General features: G+C 44.1%; 1 protein-coding gene across 1 annotated transcript in view; it reads left to right on the top strand.

Moving 5' to 3' along the window:
* LOC102983630 (phosphofurin acidic cluster sorting protein 1) overlaps positions 1 to 21,175 on the top strand; it is a 95,224-nt gene extending 74,049 nt beyond the window's left edge. The window contains exons 2-7 of the mRNA XM_028501201.2: positions 8,402 to 8,489; positions 16,372 to 16,461; positions 17,611 to 17,736; positions 19,985 to 20,129; positions 20,366 to 20,457; positions 20,788 to 21,175. Of these exons, the coding sequence (XP_028357002.1) occupies positions 8,433 to 8,489; positions 16,372 to 16,461; positions 17,611 to 17,736; positions 19,985 to 20,129; positions 20,366 to 20,457; positions 20,788 to 21,033 (756 nt within the window). The 5' untranslated portion in view covers positions 8,402 to 8,432 and the 3' untranslated portion in view covers positions 21,034 to 21,175. The remainder of the gene's footprint in view (positions 1 to 8,401; positions 8,490 to 16,371; positions 16,462 to 17,610; positions 17,737 to 19,984; positions 20,130 to 20,365; positions 20,458 to 20,787) is intronic.
* Positions 21,176 to 21,471: the final 296 nt, after the last annotated feature.

The following is a 21,471-nucleotide window of genomic DNA, read 5'->3' as shown; positions in this document are numbered from 1 at the left end:
GGGATCCTCCCGGACCGGGGCGCGAACCCGGTTCCCCTGCATCGGCAGGCGGACGCGCAACCACTGCGCCACCAGGGAAGCCCAAAATATGTGCAGTTTATTGTATATCAGTTATACTTCAATAAAGCTGTTTTTAAAATTTATTTATATTTTATTTATTTATTTTTGCCTGCATTGGGCCTTCGTTGCTGCACACAGGCTTTCCCTCGTTGCGGCGAGGGCCATCCCCATTCTCGGGCCTGCTAGTTAATGCTTTTCTGTACACCACCACCCCGTCCCCATCCTAAGGTAACCACAGGTCTGCCTTCTGTCACTAAAGGTTTGCGTTTTCTAGAATAGTTTGTACCTCTTTTTTGGCTTCTTTCACTCACAATTATTTTGAGTTCATTCATGTCATGTGCATCACGAGTTCATCCCTTTTTATTGTTAAGTAATATTCCATTGTATGGATACCAGTTTGTTTATCCATTCATCTGTTGATGGACATTTAGGTTGTTTCTAGTTTGGGGCTATTTCAATTAACTCTGCTGTGAACATTCAGGTACAGTTCTTTGTATGGGAATATAGATTTCCTTTTCTCTTGGGTAAATACACAGGAGTGGAATGACTGGATCATATGGTAGGTGTCGGTATAACTTTTTAAGAAACTGCTAAACTGTTTTCCAGAGTGACTGTACACTTTACATTCCCGTCCGCAGCGTGAGTTTCAGTTGCTCCACATCCTCACCAACAGTGAGTAATGACCAGTCTTTTAAATTTAGATTTTCAAACAGGAAGGTAGTGGTCTCTCATTGTGATTGTAATTTGCATTTTCCTAATGACTGGTAAAGTTGAGCATCTCTTCATATGTCTTGCCGTCTGTATACCTTCTTTGGTGAAGTGTTTGATCAAAACATTTGCCCATTTTTTTCACTGGGATGTTTGTTTTCCTAACATCAAAATTTGAGAATTCTCGGGCTTTCCTGGTGGCGCAGTGGTTGAGAGTCCGCCTGCCGATGCAGGGGACACAGGTTCGTGCCCCGGTCCGGGAGGATCCCACATGCTGCAGAGCGGCTGGGCCCGTGAGCCATGGCCGCTGAGCCTGCGCGTCCAGAGCCTGTGCTCCGCACCGGGAGAGGCCACGGCAGTGAAAGGCCCGCGTACCGAAAAAAAAAAAAAAAAAAAAAAAATTGAGAATTCTCTACATATTCTGGACACAAATCTGTTATCAAATAGGTGATTTGCAAGTATTTTGTCCCACTCTATGGCTTGTCTTTTCATTCTCTTAATAGCATCTTTCAAATTCATTTTGACAAAGTCCAATTTTCTCATTTTTTTCTTTTAGGGATTGTTCTTTGGTGTCATGTCTAAGGAATCTTTGCCTAACCCATGGTTCCAAATACTTTCTCCTGTGTTTTTTCCTTAGAAGTTTTATAATTTTATGTTTTACATTTAGATTTGTAGTCCATTTTGAATTAATTTCTGTAGACAATTTAAGGTATTAATTGAAATTCCGTTTTTTTTTAATATGGGTATCCACCTCAAACAATGTATGTCTCTCTATTTAGGTCTTCTTTAATTTCTCTCGGCAATGTTTTATAATTTTCAGTGTGTAGGTCTTGTACGTTATTTGTCAGATTTATCCCTGTATAGGTCCTGTTTTTGGATGCAGTTGTAAATTGTATTTTTTCAAGTTTCAATTTCTAATTATTTGTTGCTAGTATATAGAAATACCATTGATTTTTGTATATTGATTATATTGATCTTGTTTCCTACAACTTTTCTAAACTCACTTATTATTCTAATATTTTTTGAAGATTACATCAAATTTTCTATATAGATAATCACATCATCTGAAAATAAATTCCAATCTTAGATACCTTTTTTTAATCTTAATTTATTTGGTTGCACTGGGTCTTAGTTGCAGCAGGTGGGCTCCTTAGTTGCAGCATGCAAACTCTTAGTTGTGGCATGCATGTGGGATCTAGTTCCCTGACCAGGGGTCAAACCCAGGCCCCCTGCATTGGGAGTGCAGAGTCTTAACCACTCTGCCACCAGGGAAGCCCTGCATTCCTGAGATAAAACCTACTTGGTCGAGGTGTATTATTCTTTTTACATATATTGATATTTTAGTATATTGGTTATAATATTTTGGATATATTGAGTTAAATAAAATATATTATTAAAGTTAGTTTCACCTTTTTACTTTTTTAAAAATATGGCTATCAGGAGAAATTTAAATTACAAATGTGGTTTGCACTATTTCTGTTGGACAGGAAGTTTACAGTCAGGATACGGGGATAGAGCTAAGATTGAAACAGATTTGCTGTCTCCCAGTTCCTTTCCTCCCATTCACTCTTAAATTTATTCCGGTTAGGCTTTCGTTTTCCCTCTTCCAGTGAAACTGGCCTTGTTGAGGTCCTCAGTGGCTTCCATATCGCTAAATTCAGTGATCAGTTTTCAGTGCCCCTCTTGACCCATCAGCAGCAAGTGATACGGCTGACCATTCCCTCTTGGCTTCTAGAATATCACGTTCGTTTGATATTCCCCCTGCCTCACTGGTTAATTCTTCTTCATATCCTTTGCTAGTTCATCCTCTTCTCTCTCTTAATGTTGAAATATTCTTGGGCTCAATCCTGGTCCTCTTCTCTGTATACTCACTCGTCCTCATGATTTTAAATTCCATCTTTATGCCGCATTTCCGTCTTGATGTTCCCAGCCCACAGGCAGACTTGTGTATCTAAGTCTCTGCTCAACATCTCTACTAGACATCTCAAATTTAAAATGTCCAAAATTGAACTCTCGATCTTAAACTCCCAAAACCTGCTTTGCCCAGAGTTTTCCCCATCTCAGTTAATGATAACCCCATCTTTCCAGATGTTCAGGCGCAAAAGCCTGTATCTTCAACAATATATCCAGAATTCAAACCATTTTTCACCACCTCCACTGCCCCTACCCTCCAAACCTCTGCCGCACTCAAACTGCACTACTGCAGTTGCTTTCTGACTCTCAACCTTTTCCCCTTTTCCCCTTGCTTCCCTCCATCCTGTCCTAATAGAACAGCTAAAAGAATCCTATTAAAATGTAAAACAGGTCATGTCTCTCTCACTTAAAGCCAGTGGCTCCCCATGTCTTGCAGAGTAAGAGCCAAATCCTTACTGTGGTTTACAAAGTTTTGCACGGCTGGTATGGCTCCACTACCCACAAAGCATGTGTTTGACCTTGTCCCACAGCACTGTCACCCTTGCTCCCTCTGCTTCAGCTCCACTGGCCTCAGTATTTCACAAACAGACCAGGTGTGCTCCTTTGCACTCTTTCCCTTAATCTAGAACTTCTCAGTGAGGCCTACCCTGACCACCTCACTTAAAATTAGGGCTTCCCTGGTGGCGCAGTGGTTGAGAGTCCGCCTGCCGATGCAGGGGACACGGGTTCGTGCCCCGGTCCCGGAAGATCCCACATGCCGCGGAGCGGCTGGGCCCGTGAGCCATGGCCGCTGGGCCAGCGATGGCCGCTGAGCCTGCGCGTCCGGAGCCTGTGCTCCGCAACGGGAGAGGCCACAACAGTGAGAGGCCCATGTAATGCAAAAAAAAAAAAAAAAAAAAATTACAACGCTCCCTGCCCTCCTCTGCCTCACACTCGCAACCCCCCTCACCTAGCTCTATTTTAACACAATCTCACATACTGTGGAATTTATTTAATAATTATGTTTATTGTTATGGACTGTCTTTTCTCTAGAACATAAATTCCATGACAAGAATTTTGTCTGTTTTGTTTACTGATGCATCGCAAGTGACTGGAACAGTGACTGGCTCAGCGTAGGCTGATGGATGAGTGACAGAGTAATATGACAGAACTGTAATTCAGACCAGATTGTGTCTGACTCTAAAGCCTTTATTCTGGTCTTAAAAATTTTTTTTTGATGTGTAGTTTGTGTACAGTGTGGTGCGTGGGTCTTGAACATAAAGCAGCTCTGTGGATTTTTGCAGGTGTGAATATCCACGTGGCCACCGTCATGGGTGTCTCAGTCACCCCAAAGGGTTCCCTTGTGACCCTTCCCAGTCAGTGTCTCCACCTGCCTCAGTTACTGAACTGGCTCCTATCGCCATGCATTGGTCTTACCTATCCTTGAACTTCATATGAGTGGAATCATATAGTCTTCTGTGTCTGCCTTTTTTAGCTTAGCGCAGTGTTTTTGAAGTTTGTCCATGTTGTCCCCTGCATCAGTAGCTTGTCGTCTTTGTATACCACAATTTGTTTGTCCATCCTGTTAGTGGACACTTAGGCTGTTTCCAGTTTAGGGCTGCTCTGAACATTCTGTCTCTGTGTGGCCTGTGCCCTCATTTTTCTCGGCTTCTCTTGGGACCTGGGCTGAGGTATAGGCATATATTTAATATCTACTAATAAACTACCGGGTAGTTTCTCAGATATCTGTATGATTTTGCACTCTTACCAGCCATGTAGGGGACTTCTGGTTAGTCCACATCTTCACTAGCACTTGGAATTACCAGTCTTTATGATTTTAGTGTAAAGTTATTTTCTGCTGTAGAAAAACTGATTAAAGCTGGAGTATGGTCAGCGAAGGACTCTTCTTTCAGGCCTTGGGTACTGTATTCTTACTGCATATGAAGTGCCCAACCAATAAAACATATGGTAACAAAAAACCCTAGGATCAGCATCTAACTCAGCCTCTTACTTGTTGAGACACCTCCGTCGGAACATCTTGCCAGACTCAGTCATCCTCAGAACCATATCTGGGACTGTTTCAATCAGTATTGTGTGAGTGTGGGTTTAAGGAGAAATGTGTCTTATTTACTCAGAGTTTTTCTATTATATTAAGATATATGTTGAAAATATTTACTTGTAATTAAAATAATTTCTTCTTATCTTCAAATAAGTGCCCCGTACTAATTTTAATTGGGTTCTGACCTAAGATAAACCTCAGTTTGCATCTTGGCTCAAGCACTTTCTTGTGTGACCTTGGGCAAGTTTCTTAATCCTTCTCAACATCCTTATCTGTAAGACAGGTAGAGTACCCCACCTCTTAGAATTATTGTAAGACTTACATGAGACAGTGAAATGTATCTCAAGCAACTGGTACATGGTAGATGCTTAATGAGTCACATTTTCTTATGCTTTGAAGAACCAGAATACATTTAAGTCGCCACATCCCCTTGAGTGATACCATTAAAAACAAAAAGACCTGTTGAACTGATTGCCAATAGTATGGAAATCAATGTGGCATGTCTGGTTTCTGAGCAAACACTAAACACGTCCAGTCTTGCTATTATTTTGTTACCTAAGATACTAGATCATTGTTGGCTTTCTTCTTGACGTAAGGTGCTGTGGCATAACGGTTGGTTTATTTAGTCACCAAATATTTATTGGTATATGATGTGTTTTTCCCTCCTAACAAAATTCCACCGTATTACCTCTTACAATATTTTATATGTTATGTAAGAGGAAGGATGGTCCAGAGCCTCATGGGGCGTAGAAGAGCTGAGGCTAAGGAGTGTCATGTAAGTCATTGCTTGTCTTCCCCACCAGACTGTGTAATCTCCATGAGGCTATAGACCATGTCCTCTAAACTCCCACTAACCCAGTGCCTGGCGTACAGGAGATGCTCTGTCGACGTGTGGAATGTGTGAGAGGGTGAAGGACCACAAGCAGAGGGGAAGAAACACGCGTGTTCCCAGTTTATTCCTGTGACTCTTCTTTTCTTGCAGTGAGTTTATTCAGCACCAGCGCATCCGTCTGTAGGTGCTTTGGAAACAAACAAAAAAACCCCAACTTATCGGAAGCATTTGTAATTAGCAGCCTTAGATGAGGAACAAAATTGGGCGGATCCGGTCTTTTCCATTTGCTCATCCCAGTCGTGTTCCTTCCCTTTCCTTTCCAACAAGGCTTGAGAATCAGCTGAACAGTGTAGTTAGTAACATTTCTTAGTAGTCAACTGTGTGAAATGTAATAATCCCTTGGGGGTTGGCAGAACCAGAGTTCCTTTTGGGCCAGCACGTTTCTACTCTGAAGGGAAAGGAGAAACAAGTGATGCTGTGGGTAGCTGTTGATGGGCAGGGAGCGGGGGCGGCGAGCATGAACCGTGGTGACTCCAGTTTAACAAACCTGAGCGTGTTTTAGGAGCACAGGTGCGGGAGCTCCAGTCATTGGCTGAGGAGGCAGCTGTGTAGCGGAGGCCTCAGGTCTTAAGAGGAGAAGCGTATTAGCTCCTACAGCTGCTGTAACAAATGACCACGGACTTAGTGGCTTAAAACAAAACACACATTTATTTTCACAATTCTGGAGATTAGAAGTCCAAAATGGGTTTCACTGGGCCAAAATCAAGGTGGTGGCAAGGCTGCATTTCTTCTGGAGGCTCCAGGGAGCATCGGTTTTCTTGCCTTTTCCAGCTTCTAGAGGCTGCCTGTATTCCTTGGCCCCTGACCTGGGGTTCTTCCATCTTCAGAGCCAGCCACACGTCACTCCGACTTCTGCTTCCGTGGTCACATCTCATTCTCTGACTTGGGCCCTCCTGCCTCCCTCTTATAAAGATTTGTGATTGTAGTGGACCCATTCAGAGAATCCAGGATCATCTCCCCACCTTAATTTAGTCACATCTGTGGAGTCCCTTTTGCCATATGAAAAGTTTATAGGTTCTGAGGATTAGGAGATATTATTTGCCTACTGCAAGGAGATTGGAGTTAGAATCTAGCTCTGTCACCTACTAGCTGTGGGAATTTAACTGAGTCACTACTCTGTTTAGAATCTGTTTCCCGGGACTTCCCTGGTGGCGCAGTGGTTAAGAATCCGCCTGCCAATGCAGGGGACACGGGTTCGATCCCTGGTCCGGGAAGCTCCTACATGCCACGGAGCAACTAAGCCCACGCACCACAACTACTGAGCCCGTGTGCGGCAACTACTGAAGCCCGTGCGCCTAGAGCCCGTGCTCTGCAACAAGAGAAGCCACCGCAATGAGAAGCCCACGCACCGCAACGAAGAGTAGCCCCCCGCTCACTGCAACTAGAGAAAAGTCCATGTGCAGCAGCGAAAACCCAACGCAGCCAAAAATAAATAAAATTTTTAGAAAAGGAATCTGTTTCCTCTTTTGTTATATGGGTAGAGCAGTGACCCCTGCCCCACCCACCCTGCCCCTTACACACACACACACACACACACACACACACACAGTCATGTTTTTGAGATCTGGATGAAATAATATATATGAAAAGACTTGATAGGCTTTCTTTTAGTTGATTTTGATTGTGACTTAAAGCAAAAGGAAAGAAAGAGTTTTATTTGCTTCGTGTTAGCAGATCTTAGCACTTAGCAAGTGTTTGGGGTGAGGGTGAATTCAAAATTAAAATTCATTTCTGTTGATCTGGATTTGTCCCCCTTTTTTCATGAATTACATGAATTTCTTCAACATGTATTCTTGTTCACCTGGTTTTATCTAGAGGCCGTTTTAAGAAAGTGTTAAACTTCATTGACAAATACTTGCTGAGCAGCTGTACTGGGCCCTGCCCTTTGGAAGAAGGCCCAGAGGTGAGAGAGTGGGCACGCGAGGAGCAGAAATGAATTCGGGGCGACTGGAGCTTGGAGAGTGAGGAGGAGGCCCAGGCTTGAGACCGACGGGAAACGGGGAAAATGAGCCCCAGACCGAGTCGGGGTCTCAGGGTCGGCAGCATCCCACCCACAACTTTCCATCCTCCAGAACCTCTCCGGGGAAGAGGATGCTTTAAGAACTTGAACCACTCGAACCAGAAGCAGAAAGGCAGCATCTGCAGTTTCCCTCCCAGCTCTTCCTAGAAGCCCAGGGTAGCCCTGCCTTGGGAGGCCAAGGTCGAGTCACATTAGAGATGCCAAGACTCCAGAGTGAGGGACAGTCCCCTTGCTTTTAATTAAGGGGAACTTCCTCATTGTGGCACTGAAGATTTTCTGCATGTTTGAAGCAAAGTTTGGCTGAAATCGAATTTGTGGTCATTTAAAGCATTTCCTGCCAAATGGTTTCTGTTTTGTTTGTGTGGATTTTCTCTTTGTTGCTACAGATTTACGTCTGTAAATGTTTCAGGTGTGATTAGACATAAGGTGGAAGTGGAACTGGGCAAGCAGAATAAACCCTGATGCCCCTCCCTGGTCTACTCCCCGCTCCCAGAAACTGCTCCCACATATTAGGAGTGAAAAGGCATCTTGGTTTTGGCTGGAGATAAAGGGGCATCCACAGACATTCATGGAATAATGTACCTTTTTGACACTTACCAAGTACAAAAGTTAAATAAGAGGGATGCTGTTTTACTGATGGTGGACACAGTAAAGAGCATTCTAACATTCTTCCTTTAGGTAAAGCAGCATTTCCTCAACAGGTTGTCTGTCACTTTTCTCATAAGTTCCTTAACATTTGACTCGATCTTCTTTCTCTAAATTTTTCTAGGCTGTTCAGTTTGACCCTGAAGAAACTTGTCATGCTAAAAGAAATGGACAAAGACCTTAACTCAGTGGTCATCGCTGTGAAGCTACAGGTGAGTTGAACAGGATTGTTTGTTCAGGACCCAAGGGAGCTAGATAACCCTGTGCCCACTGTCGGGGCTTCAGAGATGCTGGGGGGGGACCAGCTCTCTCGTCCTTCACTCAGCAAAGCAGGTTCAGTAGTGGGAAGATGATTGAGCTCATGCGACCTACTGGGTCCCACTTCTGCATCTTAGTTAAAGCACTCAGTCGCTTTAAACCTTAGTTTCTTTGTCTGAGGGATAAAAGTGGCTCTCCCTGCCCTGCCTGTCTAACAGGATTAGCATGAAGATCCGGAAATTCAGCCGTTACTAGGGTGGCTTGTGTAGGTTTCGGTCTTATTCCTGGGATTTCTGGGTATAAGGAGATGTATGGGTTGGGGCAGCAGCTTTGGCAGTTTTCTATAGGGTGGAAGAAACTTGTAGGTTATTATTTCAGACTTGACAGTTTAAAACTTACTGGGGTGTTTTGTCTTCTGAGTCATCCACACATTTAATTCCTTGAAATTACCTCAGTATCTCCAAGGGACCCAAAGTATTTCACAACATTCGTATTCTAAGCATTCGGAATTTCAGTTTCAGGAGAAACTGAGCTCCAGAAAGGTCAAGGAATTTACCTGTCGCCGGGTGATACCAGGTGGCAGAAGTGGGACCGGACCAGAGAGCCGGTGACGTATGTAGACATTAAACTCCGACACCAGGGCTTCCTTAACCGATCAGTCCCTTTTAATGACGATCCCTAAAGCTTACTGAGAGTCTGGAGTGCCTCTGGAACCATTAAACGGTGGAATCCTTCAGCTTAAGAATGGTATATTACTGAGTTCTATTTCATGGAAAAATAGTGAGCTGTGAGGAAACTCGCTACTAACCAGAACATTTGATTACTGGCTCACCTGTTTGTTGTGCAGCAGTTTCTTGGCTTCACTAAAACCCACGTCTGTAGCATTTTCGCAGTATGTGAACCATACGCTGAGGTCCTCAGCTCTCTTTCTGAGATAAATACATTATGTTAATTTGGTCCTCAAAACTTGAAACACTCTAATTACTCCTTATGATTTCCTGTGTGTCCCTTACATTCAGACTCCCTGTTCATCTCTGTGCATAATTCCTCTCGATTCTGTGAAACGTTTCCAGACACTGTGGGTTGAAAAAACAAGTGTGGGACCATGATGGGCGAGTGGAAACTTGCGGTGTCTTTTCCTCCTTTCCCGATTTCACACCTGTTTCTAGGTCACGGGCAGTGTTCCAGTTTTCAGGAGTTACTTGCATAGCTAAAAGCAGTTGCTTTCCAGTGCAAACACTGTTGGTACAGTTTTGAAAGTTCCTTGCTGCTTTTGCATCCCCGCAGTTAAATGCCTTTGCCAAAAGAAATAATGTCTTTTATTTCCTGATTAAATATTTAACATTCTGTAAAATTTTAAATTATACCCCAAAGCTACAAATATCCTAAATTTTTTATTGCTTGACTTCCAAGCAGCTGAAAGTAATTACAGATGTTATCACATTCCTTTATCCAGTCACTTATTTATTCATTTACACATTTATCTAATAAATATTTATTGAGCACCTGTTATAGGCCAAGTGTTGTTCTAGGCACAGGGGATTCGGCAGCGAACAGAACACACCCAAACCCCTGCCTTTAAGGCCCTTTACGTGCTGATAGAGCAGCAGTTCTCAAAATGAGGTCTGCAGAGCCTGGGCTCCCTAAGACCCTCTCAGGGGATACGGAAGATCCAAACTGTTTTCGTGATAATACTGTGGCTTTACTTGCCCTTTCCACCACGTTGACATTTGCATTGAAGTTACAAGAGCAATGGCTGGTAAAATGGCTGGCTGGCCCTTAGTGCAAATCAGGACAGCTGACCAGAATGTCAGTAGTCCTTGTATTGCCTGCCATGGCAAACTAGAAGGAGGAGGGGAAAAGCCAGTTTTGCTTAAGAATGTCCTTGGAGAAGCAGTAAAAACTGTTAATTTATTTTGTCTCAACCTTGGAATACATGTCTTTTTAGTAGTCTGTGTGATGAAACGGAAATGCGCATACAGCGCTCCTTCTTCACAGAGGAGGCTACCGTTGTCTCAAGGACAAGTCCTCATACAACTGAGCTGTGCATTGAAGTAGCTGCTTTTTCATGGAACACCATTTGTACTTGAAAGAGGGGCTTACAGACAAGCTGGTTATTCAGACTCAGGTATTTGGAAGTTACTTTCTTGAAAATGAACAGAGTAAGCCCGTTCAGAAAATGAACAGTTTCCCACTTTGAGGGAAACAACTGAGAATATTTTTGGCCAATAATAAACGACATTTGAGCTTTCAAGTGAAAACCAGAATTTTGGAAAACTTGTCTTTGTCACTGTAAGCTTAACAGCTTCCCAGTTCTTTTTATTTATTTATTTATTTATTTATTTATTTACTTACTTACTTACTTATTTATTTATGGAGGCGTTGGGTCTTCGTTTGCTACGCGGGCTTTCTCTAGTTGCAGCGAGCAGGGGCTATACTCTTCGTTGCGGTGCACGGGCTTCTCATTGCGGTGGCTTCTCTTGTTGCAGAGCACGGGCTTTAGGCACATGGGCTTCAGTAGTTGTGGCACGTGGGCTCAGGAGCTGTGGCTCACGGGCTCTAGAGCGCAGGCTCAGTAGTTGTGGCTCACGGGCTCTAGAGCGCAGGCTCAATAGTTGTGGCTCATGGACTCTAGAGCACAGGCTCAGTAGTTGTGGCGCACAGGCTTAGTTGCTCTGCGGCATGTGGGATCTCCCCGGACCAGGGCTCGAACCCGTGTCCCCTGCACTGGCAGGCGGATTCTTAACCACTGCGCCGCCAGGGAAGTCCCAGGTTCCCAGTTCTTAAAGACTTTCCTTATGCGCTCGCTTCGGCAGCACATATACTAAGACTTTCCTTAAAAGGTCTGTAGTGATAATAACTGTCGTGATTTTTTTATATCGTGTAATGAGTAACATTTGAAAGATTCACGTAACTCAGTGAACCAGTATTTTCCAAATGACCAATGCACGAGGTCACAAAATTGTGCTGGGTAAAGATCCATTCAAAGAACAAAACAGGTCAATGGATTGGATTTTATTTTTTACTTTTTGTTTAGAAATAATTTTAAATTTACAGAAGAGGTGCAGGAGCAGTACATAGAGTTCCCATATACCCCTCACTCAGCTTCTCCCAGTGTTAACATCTTTCTTAACCATGGTATTTATCAAAACTAAGAAATTATCACTGGTACAACACTATTAACTAAATTACAGACTTTATTCAAATGTCCCAGTTTTTCCAGTGATATCCTTTTAATTGACTGGATTTTAATATATAACAGACTATAAAACCTTATTGATATGGTTTCAGACTCTACTTGGCGACTAACCTTTAAGAGACTACCACTTGTAGAGTTTTGGTGTACTATCAAAGAAAAATAGTCCACCATTATTTGAAAAGGCTGTTAAAATGTTCTTCCTTTTTCTAACTTCCTACCTCTCTGAGTCTGGATTTTTTTAATATACTCAACCAAAACAATATTTTGTAACAGATTGGTTACAGAAACAGGTATGAGAACCTGGTTGTCTTTTATTAAGCCAGATGTCAAAGAGATTCACAGAAGTGTAAAAGTATACCATCTGCCTCATACACAGCTGTTAGGTGTGTACAGTGGTGCAGACACTGTGGAAAACAGTCTGGCAGTTCCTCAAAAGGTTAAACACAGAGTTACCATATGACCTAGCAGTTCCACTCCTAAATATTACCCAAGTGAGATGAAAACATGTCCACACAAAACTTTGCCCACAGATGTTCATGGCAGCGTAATGGCTGAAAAGTGGAAACAACCCAAGTCCATTAACTGATGAATGAATAAATAAAATGTGATATATCCATACAATGGAGTATTACTTGGCAAGAAAAAAGAATAAAGTACAGGGACTTCCCTGGTGGTGCAGTGGTTAAGACTCCTCGCTCCCAGTGCAGGGGCCCTGGGTTTGATCCCTGGTCCGGGACCTAGATCCCACATGCATGCAGCAACTAAGAGTTCTCATGCCACAACTAAGGAGGCCGCGAGCTGCAACTAAGGAGCCTGCCTGCCACAACTAAGGAGCTCACATGCTGCAAGTAAGACCCAACGCAACCTAATTAATTATTTTTTTAAAGAAAGAATAAAGTACATTCATGCTACAATACTGATGAACCTTGAAAACATACTAAATGAAAGAAGCCAGTCACAAAAGACCGCATATTATATGATTCCATTTTATGAAATGTCCAGTATAGACAAATCCATAGAGTCAGAAAGTTAAATTAGTGGCTGCCTAGGGGTAGAGGGATGGGAAGGTTGGCAGGGTGACAGACAGCTATTGAGTATGGGGTTCCTTTTTTGGGTGGTGAAAATGTTGTAAAATTGATTGTGTTCCTGGTTGCACAACTCTGAATATACTAAAGGCCATTGAATTGCACACTTTAAATGGGCAGATTGTGTAGTATTTGAATTATATTCTAATAAAGCTGTTATATACATAAAAAAATGATGCCCTCTTAATAAATTGTTTTTGCTTTAGAGAAGATATTTTTCATAAAAATATTTTTATGTAAACACATAATAGGTTCATTACAGTTATTTTTAAATGAATTAATACATATTTTTAATATCTCAGTTTTAATTGCTAGTGTGGTAAATATTGAAAGATACATGTACATAAACAAAAGCTATTTGGGGTCCTCAGTAATTTTTAAGAGTGTAAAAAGATCCTGAGACTGAAGAGTTTAAGATTAATCATTGTAGTGGAAGGAAAGAGACAATAAACATTCACTGATTAATTAATTAATTAATTTTTTAAAAAAAGATAATTTTGAAATTGGACTCAAGTTGATAGTGCCTGGCACCTGGAAGAAGCAAGTACTGGGACCCACGAAGGGCTAAATCTTTGGAGAAGGTTGGCAAACATGAGAACAGTACTGTGCCATGCTTTGAAGGCGCCTGAGCTGGCCATGATCCTGTGGCTGCAGCGCAGCTACATCCTGTTACCCGCGTGCGCAAGTTCATGTTCACAAGTTTGCAATTCAGATAATGCGTTTGGGACAGAAATGTTTACAGGTATTTATAGCATATATTTGGATAGTGAGAGTTCAAATAGCGAGGGCCACCGCTGTTGGAAGGTTATATGTCGCGGAGGCGGCGGGGGGGGGGCATGTCAAATAAATAAAATACGGTGAAGAGGATGGAGCATGCCATGCCCACTAGAGAAAGCCCACGCGCAGCAGCGAAGACCCAATGCAGCCAAAAAATAAATAAATAAATAAATTTAGACAAGGATGCTTTCATCAGTAAGTTATATTATCGTTTAAAAAAAAAAAAAGAAATCATGAAGAGTTACGGCAGGAGTAGTGCTGGGGAAGGAACAGTGCGTGAGGAGCTAAAGTCAAGAAATGAGCAGGGATGCTGGCAGGTACAGACAAGAGCCACAGCCAGGAAGAGAGGCTAGACTAGGGGCATCCACTCAAAGCGGGAGTTTGGGGGAGGTGGAAGGGAGAATGTTCTGGAGCTGCTGATGAGGAACAAGGAGGACCCTGCCCCACCCCCAAGCCCAGCAGTCAGCCCAGGAAGCAGTGTCTTCGGGGGGAGCAGGTTTCAGCTGTGCAGGGTTTCTCAGAAGTGTCGTGGGGCTGTGCTGTGCCTCGTAGGCCGGTCGGCAGCAGCTCCGGCCTCTATGCTCTAGAAATATCACGCCTGCACTCACGCACGCACGCACATACCCCAGCTGTAACAATCAAAAATGTCTCTAAACTTTGCCAAATGTCTCCTACCCCTGGTTGAAAACAACTGCTATATATAAACCACATTTTGGATTCTCAGCATTTCTGAGATTCATTGTCCAGAGACTTCTTAAATCCCAAGAGCCTATATAAATTCAGGTGAAAACTTTGCCAAGACTCTTGTTCGTAATAGAGGTTCCAAAAAGCATTATCTAACGCGTGAGGCAGAGCTTTCTTTATTATTTTTAATTGGCATAATATGGTGCTATTCTAATTTTAAAAGCATCGTGAAATACTACATTTAGGAGATTTTCCTTCCTGCATTATACAAAAGCTGTATTTTATAAAAGCAAAAATTAGAAATAGATACGAAACCTAAAAGTTAAAACTAAATTTTTTTCATTTCTAAAGGAAAACAGAGTGGAATATCTACTCTAATACAGCAGAATAACTTCATTACCTTGGAGTAAGCAAAGATTTCTTAGCTAGGACCCAGAATGCATTAAGCATAAAAGGAAAAAAATAATAATAAAGTCGACCAGATCAAAATTAAATACTTCATCAAAAGATACTATTAAGAAAATGAATAGGCAAGAAAATGTCTATGGTGCATATATCTGACAATTTCTTGTATAAATAAAAAATTTACACCCTAATAACAAGATAAACAACACAGAGAAGTTTGATCAGGCACGTCATAAATGGAGATTTACAACTGACCAATAAACAGCTGAGAAGGCGCTGCACTGGCTGAGTCCTCAGGGAGATGCAAATTGCAGCCACAGTGGTGGACCTCTCTGCACGTGGCTAGTAGAATCCACGCGTCCAGGACAGACCACGCCGGATGCAGCTGCAGGTGGAAAGTGGTACTGACACTTTGGAAATCAGTCTGGCAGTTTCTCATGAAGCTACATATGTGTCTACCCTAAGAGCCAGCCATTCCTCTCATAGGCGTCGGCCCAAGAGCAAGAAAACACATCCACTTGTGTGGATGACTTGTACGAGAATGGCAGCTTTAGCCATAATGGTCCCAACCTAGAAACACCCCAAATGTGAAACGTTCAGCGGCAGGAGAACGGAAACCACATGTGGTGCATTCATGGGACAGAATTCTGCTCAGCAGTAAAAAGGAACAAGTTTTCGATACACGCAACAGCCTGTATGAACCTCAGACACATTATAAATGTTGGGCAAAAGAAGCCCGACCAGAATAGTACACACCGTATGATTCCATTTATATGGAATTTTAGAACAGGAAGAACTGACCTATGGTGAAAGAACTCGGAACAGTGCTTTCCTCTGAGACGGGGTGCAGGATTGACTGGGAGGCATCACAAGGGATTTTTCCAGAGTAATAAAAATGCTCTACATCTTGATACAGATGTGGGTTACACGGGTATATACATTTACTAACTCATCGATCTGTATCCTGGAGATCGGGGCATTTCACTGTGTTAAACTCAATTTTTTTTAAGTAATTTTTATAAATATACTGACATTCCTCAGGCTCTCCTGCTGATCTCTTTTTACATTGAGGAACAGTTTAGCCCAACTTTATTTTTAAGAGCTAAAAACACTATGGTGTTTAACCCAGTGTTAGGTTTGGCGGAGCGGGGGTGCTGGGGGGCACGGCAGGGGAAGGGTGGGGCAGGGGGAGCCGCACTAAAAGGAAGGGTTCCTGGAAAATAATTATATCAAAGCTGAGACTGGGAAGGTGAGTTGGTTAGCTGTGTACAGAAGCATGAAAGAATATCCAAGAAGAGAAAACAGCATGTGGAAATGCCCAGAGACAGGACAGTGTGGCCGAAGTGTCAGTTAGACGGGAGGAGGGCGGCTGAGGTGCCATGGGGAGAACTGCCACGCCTTGGGGTGCGATACCACTGCCTCTCCCTCAGGAGCGGAGGGAGAGGAGACCTCAGATGCAATAACAAATCATTTTCATGTGAAAACCCTTTACCCAAACGGACAGCATAATACATGTAAAATCATATCTATGGTAGTGGCTTGATTTTGATCAAGTACAACAAAAAGACTGGTGGAATACTTGAACTGGTAAGAATCTTTGTAGAGTTTAGGTGTTGTTTGCAAACAGTATTTCTTTGGGTGTGATTTTTGGTGATACAGCTTTGACCTATTTTTTCTTGGTTTCAGGGTTCAAAAAGGATTCTTCGTTCCAACGAGATCATCCTTCCAGCCAGTGGATTGGTGGAAACAGAGCTCCAGTTAACCTTCTCCCTCCAGGTGAGAACCTGCTCAGTCTTAGGTCATTAGTATGCCATGTCCAACCTAATCCCGAACAGTCCTCTAATCTGGAGACTGTTTGATCTGAGAACAGCCATAGCCCAATGATTTAAAGTCACCTAGAGCTTCTGTGGCCGGCCTGGAGGACCAGAGCAGTCACTCAGACAGCCACAGCAAGGGCGCCGAGGCCCAGCTGGGCTGCTGAAGAGTGCATCACAAATCGTTCTTTGTTGTTGTTGTTGTTTTCTAATTGCCGTATAGTTGATTTAAAGTGTTGCGTTAAGCTGCTGCGTAGCACAGGGAGATCAGCTCAGTGCTTTGTGACCACCTAGAGGGGTGGGGTAGGGAGGGTGGGAGAGAGGCTCAAGAGGGAGGGGATATGGGGATATATGTATACGTATAGCTGATGCACTTTGTTGTACAGCAGAAACTAACACAACAATGTAAAGCATTTACACTCCAATAAAGATGTGAAGTAAATAAATAAAGGAAAAGCACTAAAAAATAAAATAAAATGTGTCAATTTCTGCTATACAGCAAAGTGATTCAGTTATACATATATATATATATGTATGTGTGTGTATACGTTCTTTTTCATATTCTTTTCCATCCTGGTTTATCACAGGCTATTGAATGTAGTTCCCTGTGCTCTACAGTGGGACCTTGTTGTTTATTCATCCTGTATGTAATGCTTTGCCTCTCATTCTTCTTCCCCTTTTCCTCAGACAGAGCTGTTAACCCCACCATCCCACCATCCTCGTCCCCGTCACCTCTCCTTAGTAATCCACACCGTGCCCCCCAGCAGAGGTGGATGCTTCAGTCTTGTTTTGCCCCCATACTGCAACCTCCGTCCCTTCCCTTCTCCTCCTTATCCGTCCCAGTATGTCTGTCTCTCCGCATAACGCCAGTACCCCAGGTTGCAGTGCACGGACACCTGATTATCTGGCAAGGGAGGAGGCTGTTTTCTGAGCGTGTGTGGACCACCCCGCTGCGGAGTGGAAGCCAGGCGTCCCCCTCGCCCCTATTGCCCCCTCGTGCAGCTGGGAGCCAGCGAAGCACAGGAAGGTGGCACGTCCTCTCGCAGCACCAAGACCCACCGAGGACCCGGTTGCTGGTTAACTGTGCTCGGCTCTGTTTTGTGCTCGGCAGTACCCTCATTTCCTGAAGCGAGATGCCAACAAGCTGCAGATCATGTTGCAGAGGAGAAAGCGTTACAAGAACCGGACCATCCTGGGCTATAAGACCCTGGCCGTGGGGCTCATCAACATGGCCGAGGTGAGAGAGGGCGGCCTCTGGACAGTCAGCCTTTCGGAGCCGACGAGAGACACCAGCCCAGCCAGTGATTTTCCCAGCCTACTGTTTGGGTGTTTTATTCTGTGTTACAAATTAATTCTTTTACTGGAAATTCAGGACGCACTTCTTTTTATTGAGAGCTTTCTCCCTCATGAAAAGTTTTTTCTTTAACTTTTAAAAAAATGTCAAACTTAGAGAACAGTTGTAAGAATAGTATAAAGAATTCCCATCTACCCTTCACCCAGATTCTTCAGTGTTAACACTTCCGCCTTATTATTCTCTCCTACATGCACGTTATGCGTGTTGTTTTCTTTTCTGAACCACCGAGAGTAAGCTGGTGCCCCATCACACATAGTTAATACGTACTGTGTCTACCATGAAGATCGGGACATTAGCACCGACACAGGGTGGCCATCTGACCCACAGTCCGCACCCAGGTCATGCCAAGCGACTCAGGGATGTCCTTTGCAGGCCCAGGGTTTCATCTCGGATTACGGGCTGCACTTAGCTCTCATCTCATTAGTCTCCCTCGACCTGCAGTCCCTCGGCTTTTCCTTGTCCTTCATGCCCTTGACATTTTTTAAGAGTACAGGCTCTTTATTGAACGTGCCTCAGTTCAGGTTTGTCTGATGTTTTCTGAAGATTACATTCAACTTCTGCGTTTTTGGCAGAATTCCTGCAGCAGTAATGCAGGCAGCACTCTGTGTTGATTTGTTCTGTTACTGGTGAGGCCAACTCTTATCGCTTGGTTAATTTAAGATGGTGTGTGCCAGGATTTCCAGTATAAAGTTAATTAATACATAGTTTGTTCTTACCAATGGAAAAAAAACATTTTATAGGGAGATGTTTTGAGACTATATAACAGTCTCTTTTCTCCTCATATCTTCACCAAGTAGTTTTAGCCTCTATTAATGACTCTTGCCAGAAGCAGCCATTACTTTGATGTTTGCCAGACAGTGAATTTCCAATCCCACCATTCCTTCTCTATTTATTAGTTGGCTGTCTGCTGTAAGATACAGCTTTCCCTTCTTCCCCATTTACTGATTGATTCATTTCTTTGTATCAGTTATGGATCTGTGGATTCCTGTTTAATTCAGTGGGATTTAGTCTGCTACTAGCATTATTTATTTTGATGCTCAAATTATCTCAAATTTGGCCAGTAGGAGCCCCTTCAAGCTGATTCCTATATCCTGTTTTATATGCCTCATCGTTCTTTACATGCTTCTTTACTTTCTGGTATCATTGCTTCTCCTCCCTCTCAGCAGACGGAGCTAGGAAATACATGTATACATATGCATATGCACGTGTATATACATACACATCATATCTATTTCCACATCTGTGTCTGTCTGATCATGAGCTCACATTCCGGTCAATTCCAATCAGCACCTTTGGGGTTCCTCTAGCCTTTCTCTTTTTCATGTTTCTAATTCCCTTCTCAGTATGTTTGCTCATTTGTTCAGCTTCCCTGTATGCCTGGTGAACCTTCTCAGCCCTGACCAAGGGGAAGAGGAAAGGGGCCACAAATCAATTTTAAAACCTATTTCTGTGTTTTAGAACATTAAGTAAGAAAAATTGTGTGGCCTCAGTAAAAGGTGAGATAGTCCCAGCCCATCTTTCTGTCCTCTTCATGTTTTGTTTAAGAACGAGGGCCTGGCGGGAGTGAAGTATGTGGATGGCACGTTTTGCCAGCTGTGTCAAGCCCTTATTGCCAGGCACAGGTGGCCTGGCACAGGTGGCCACGGTCTGCAGGCAGGCCTCACGCAGCCTGGAGAGCTAGTTTCTCTGTGAAAGACTTAAACTAAAATGCAGTCCTAGAGATTAGCAGTCATTTTCGATCTCAGGCCTTGATTTTTATCTCTAAGCACGTGGCCTGACCCGTGGCTGACACTTCCGGAGGTGGTTTTATGTGAGACTGGGGACTTCCCTGGCGGTCCGGTGGTTGGGACTCCGCGCTTTCACGGCGTGGGCCCTGGTTCAATCCCTGGTGGGGGAACTAAGATCTCACAAGCCGCGTGGCACGGCCAAAAAGGAAAAAAAAAAAAAAAAAGGTAAAGTGAGACAGGCAGTAGGAGAATGGTAGGCGTAAATCTGGAAGATAGTGAAAAAGAAAATGTGTTAGCAGAACGCCGTTCCCAGTGGCTCGCCTGTCCATTGGGATTTGTGAAAACGGGCTGCTCTGTGGCACTGTCCGTAGTGAGGTGTGTCCGTGGCTGCCCCGTGCTCGTAGGTGATGCAGCACCCAAACGAAGGCGCCCTGGTACTCGGCCTGCACAGCAACGTGAAGGATGTCTCCGTGCCTGTGGCAGAAATAAAGATCTACTCCCTGTCCAGCCAGCCCATTGACCATGAAGGAATCAAATCCAAGCTGTCTGGTAGGACGTGTGCAGTGTTGGGAAGCCCTCCCCGTCACCTGATCTCCATCCCAGGAAAGCCTAACACGTTCCTGGGCAAGAGGAGCTCAGAGCTCCCTGGAAACGAAAGGGGGTCGGGGCCCTGCCCTCCACCCCAGCCGCGTTTCCACTGAGGAGAGCATGGCTCCAGCCAGCCAAAGCCTCTTAGACCAGGTCTTCCCCTTGCGAGGTCATCTTATTAAGGTGTCTGTTTCCAGACCGTTCTCCTGATATTGACAATTATTCTGAGGAAGAGGAGGAGAGTTTCTCATCAGAACAGGAAGGCAGCGATGATCCACTACACGGGCAGGTAACTTTCCACAGCCCCTCAGTAAAGCGGCCGAGGGCTTCCCTGGTGGCGCGGTGGTTGAGAGTCCGCCTGCCGATGCAGGGGACGCGGGTTCGTGCCCCGGTCCGGGAGGATCCCACGTGCCGCGGAGCGGCTGGGCCCGTGAGCCATGGCCGCTGAGCCTGCGCGTCCGGAGCCCGTGCTCCGCAACGGGAGAGGCCACAACAGTGAGAGGCCCGCGTACCGCAAAAAAAATAAACAAACAAACAAATAAATAAATAAAGCGGCCGAGAAGCAATTACAGACCCTCCTAGGGTTTCCCAACCTCATTCCATCCCCCTACCCACTTAGGACCTGTTCTATGAAGATGAGGATCTTCGGAAAGTAAAGAAGACCCGGAGGAAACTAACCTCAACGTCTGCCATCACAAGGGTGAGCCTCCAAGGTCCGGGGAATGTTTTAGCAGAGATTTTCAATCTGGGGGTAGGATGGGAGTCGTGTATTCAGACTTCCTGGGGGCTTTTTAACATCTGCACAGGGCCACGCACTCAAGGCTGTGATACACCCCTCGGTACCTCCACCTCCACCACCAGCTAATTAAGCATCACTGTTGCAGAGAACCAGCGTTCCTGATAGGAGCATGTTATATTCTTCGGGTTATCTTAGGATAGAAGAAAGGTTGAGAAACCTTGTTGTAGACTTTGGAACAGATGCTTCTTGGGGAGCAGAACCCCTCAGACACCCCCCCTCCCTTCTCCAGGTGATTACTTCAGGTTTCGTACTGTCCACTGCATAGATAAGTCCAGTCCTCTCTAGGAGCATCTCCATTTGGAATAATTTGTTGAACTTACCCAGAAGTAGTAGGCTAGTGCTTGGAACTGTGGGCTTTATACAGTGCCTGCCTTAATGGATCCAGAACCTTAGAGACCAGAGGCCTTTGGATTGTGTCTCCTGCATGCGATCTCCTCAGGAGTCACTACTTTTGGTGAAATTAGAGTCCTGGACTGAGATGCTTAATACCTGAATTTCTAGGTT

This window comes from Physeter macrocephalus, chromosome 16 (assembly GCF_002837175.3).
Source record: "Physeter macrocephalus isolate SW-GA chromosome 16, ASM283717v5, whole genome shotgun sequence".
NCBI lineage: Eukaryota > Metazoa > Chordata > Mammalia > Artiodactyla > Physeteridae > Physeter > Physeter macrocephalus.
This window is presented reverse-complemented; position numbering and strand designations above follow the sequence as displayed.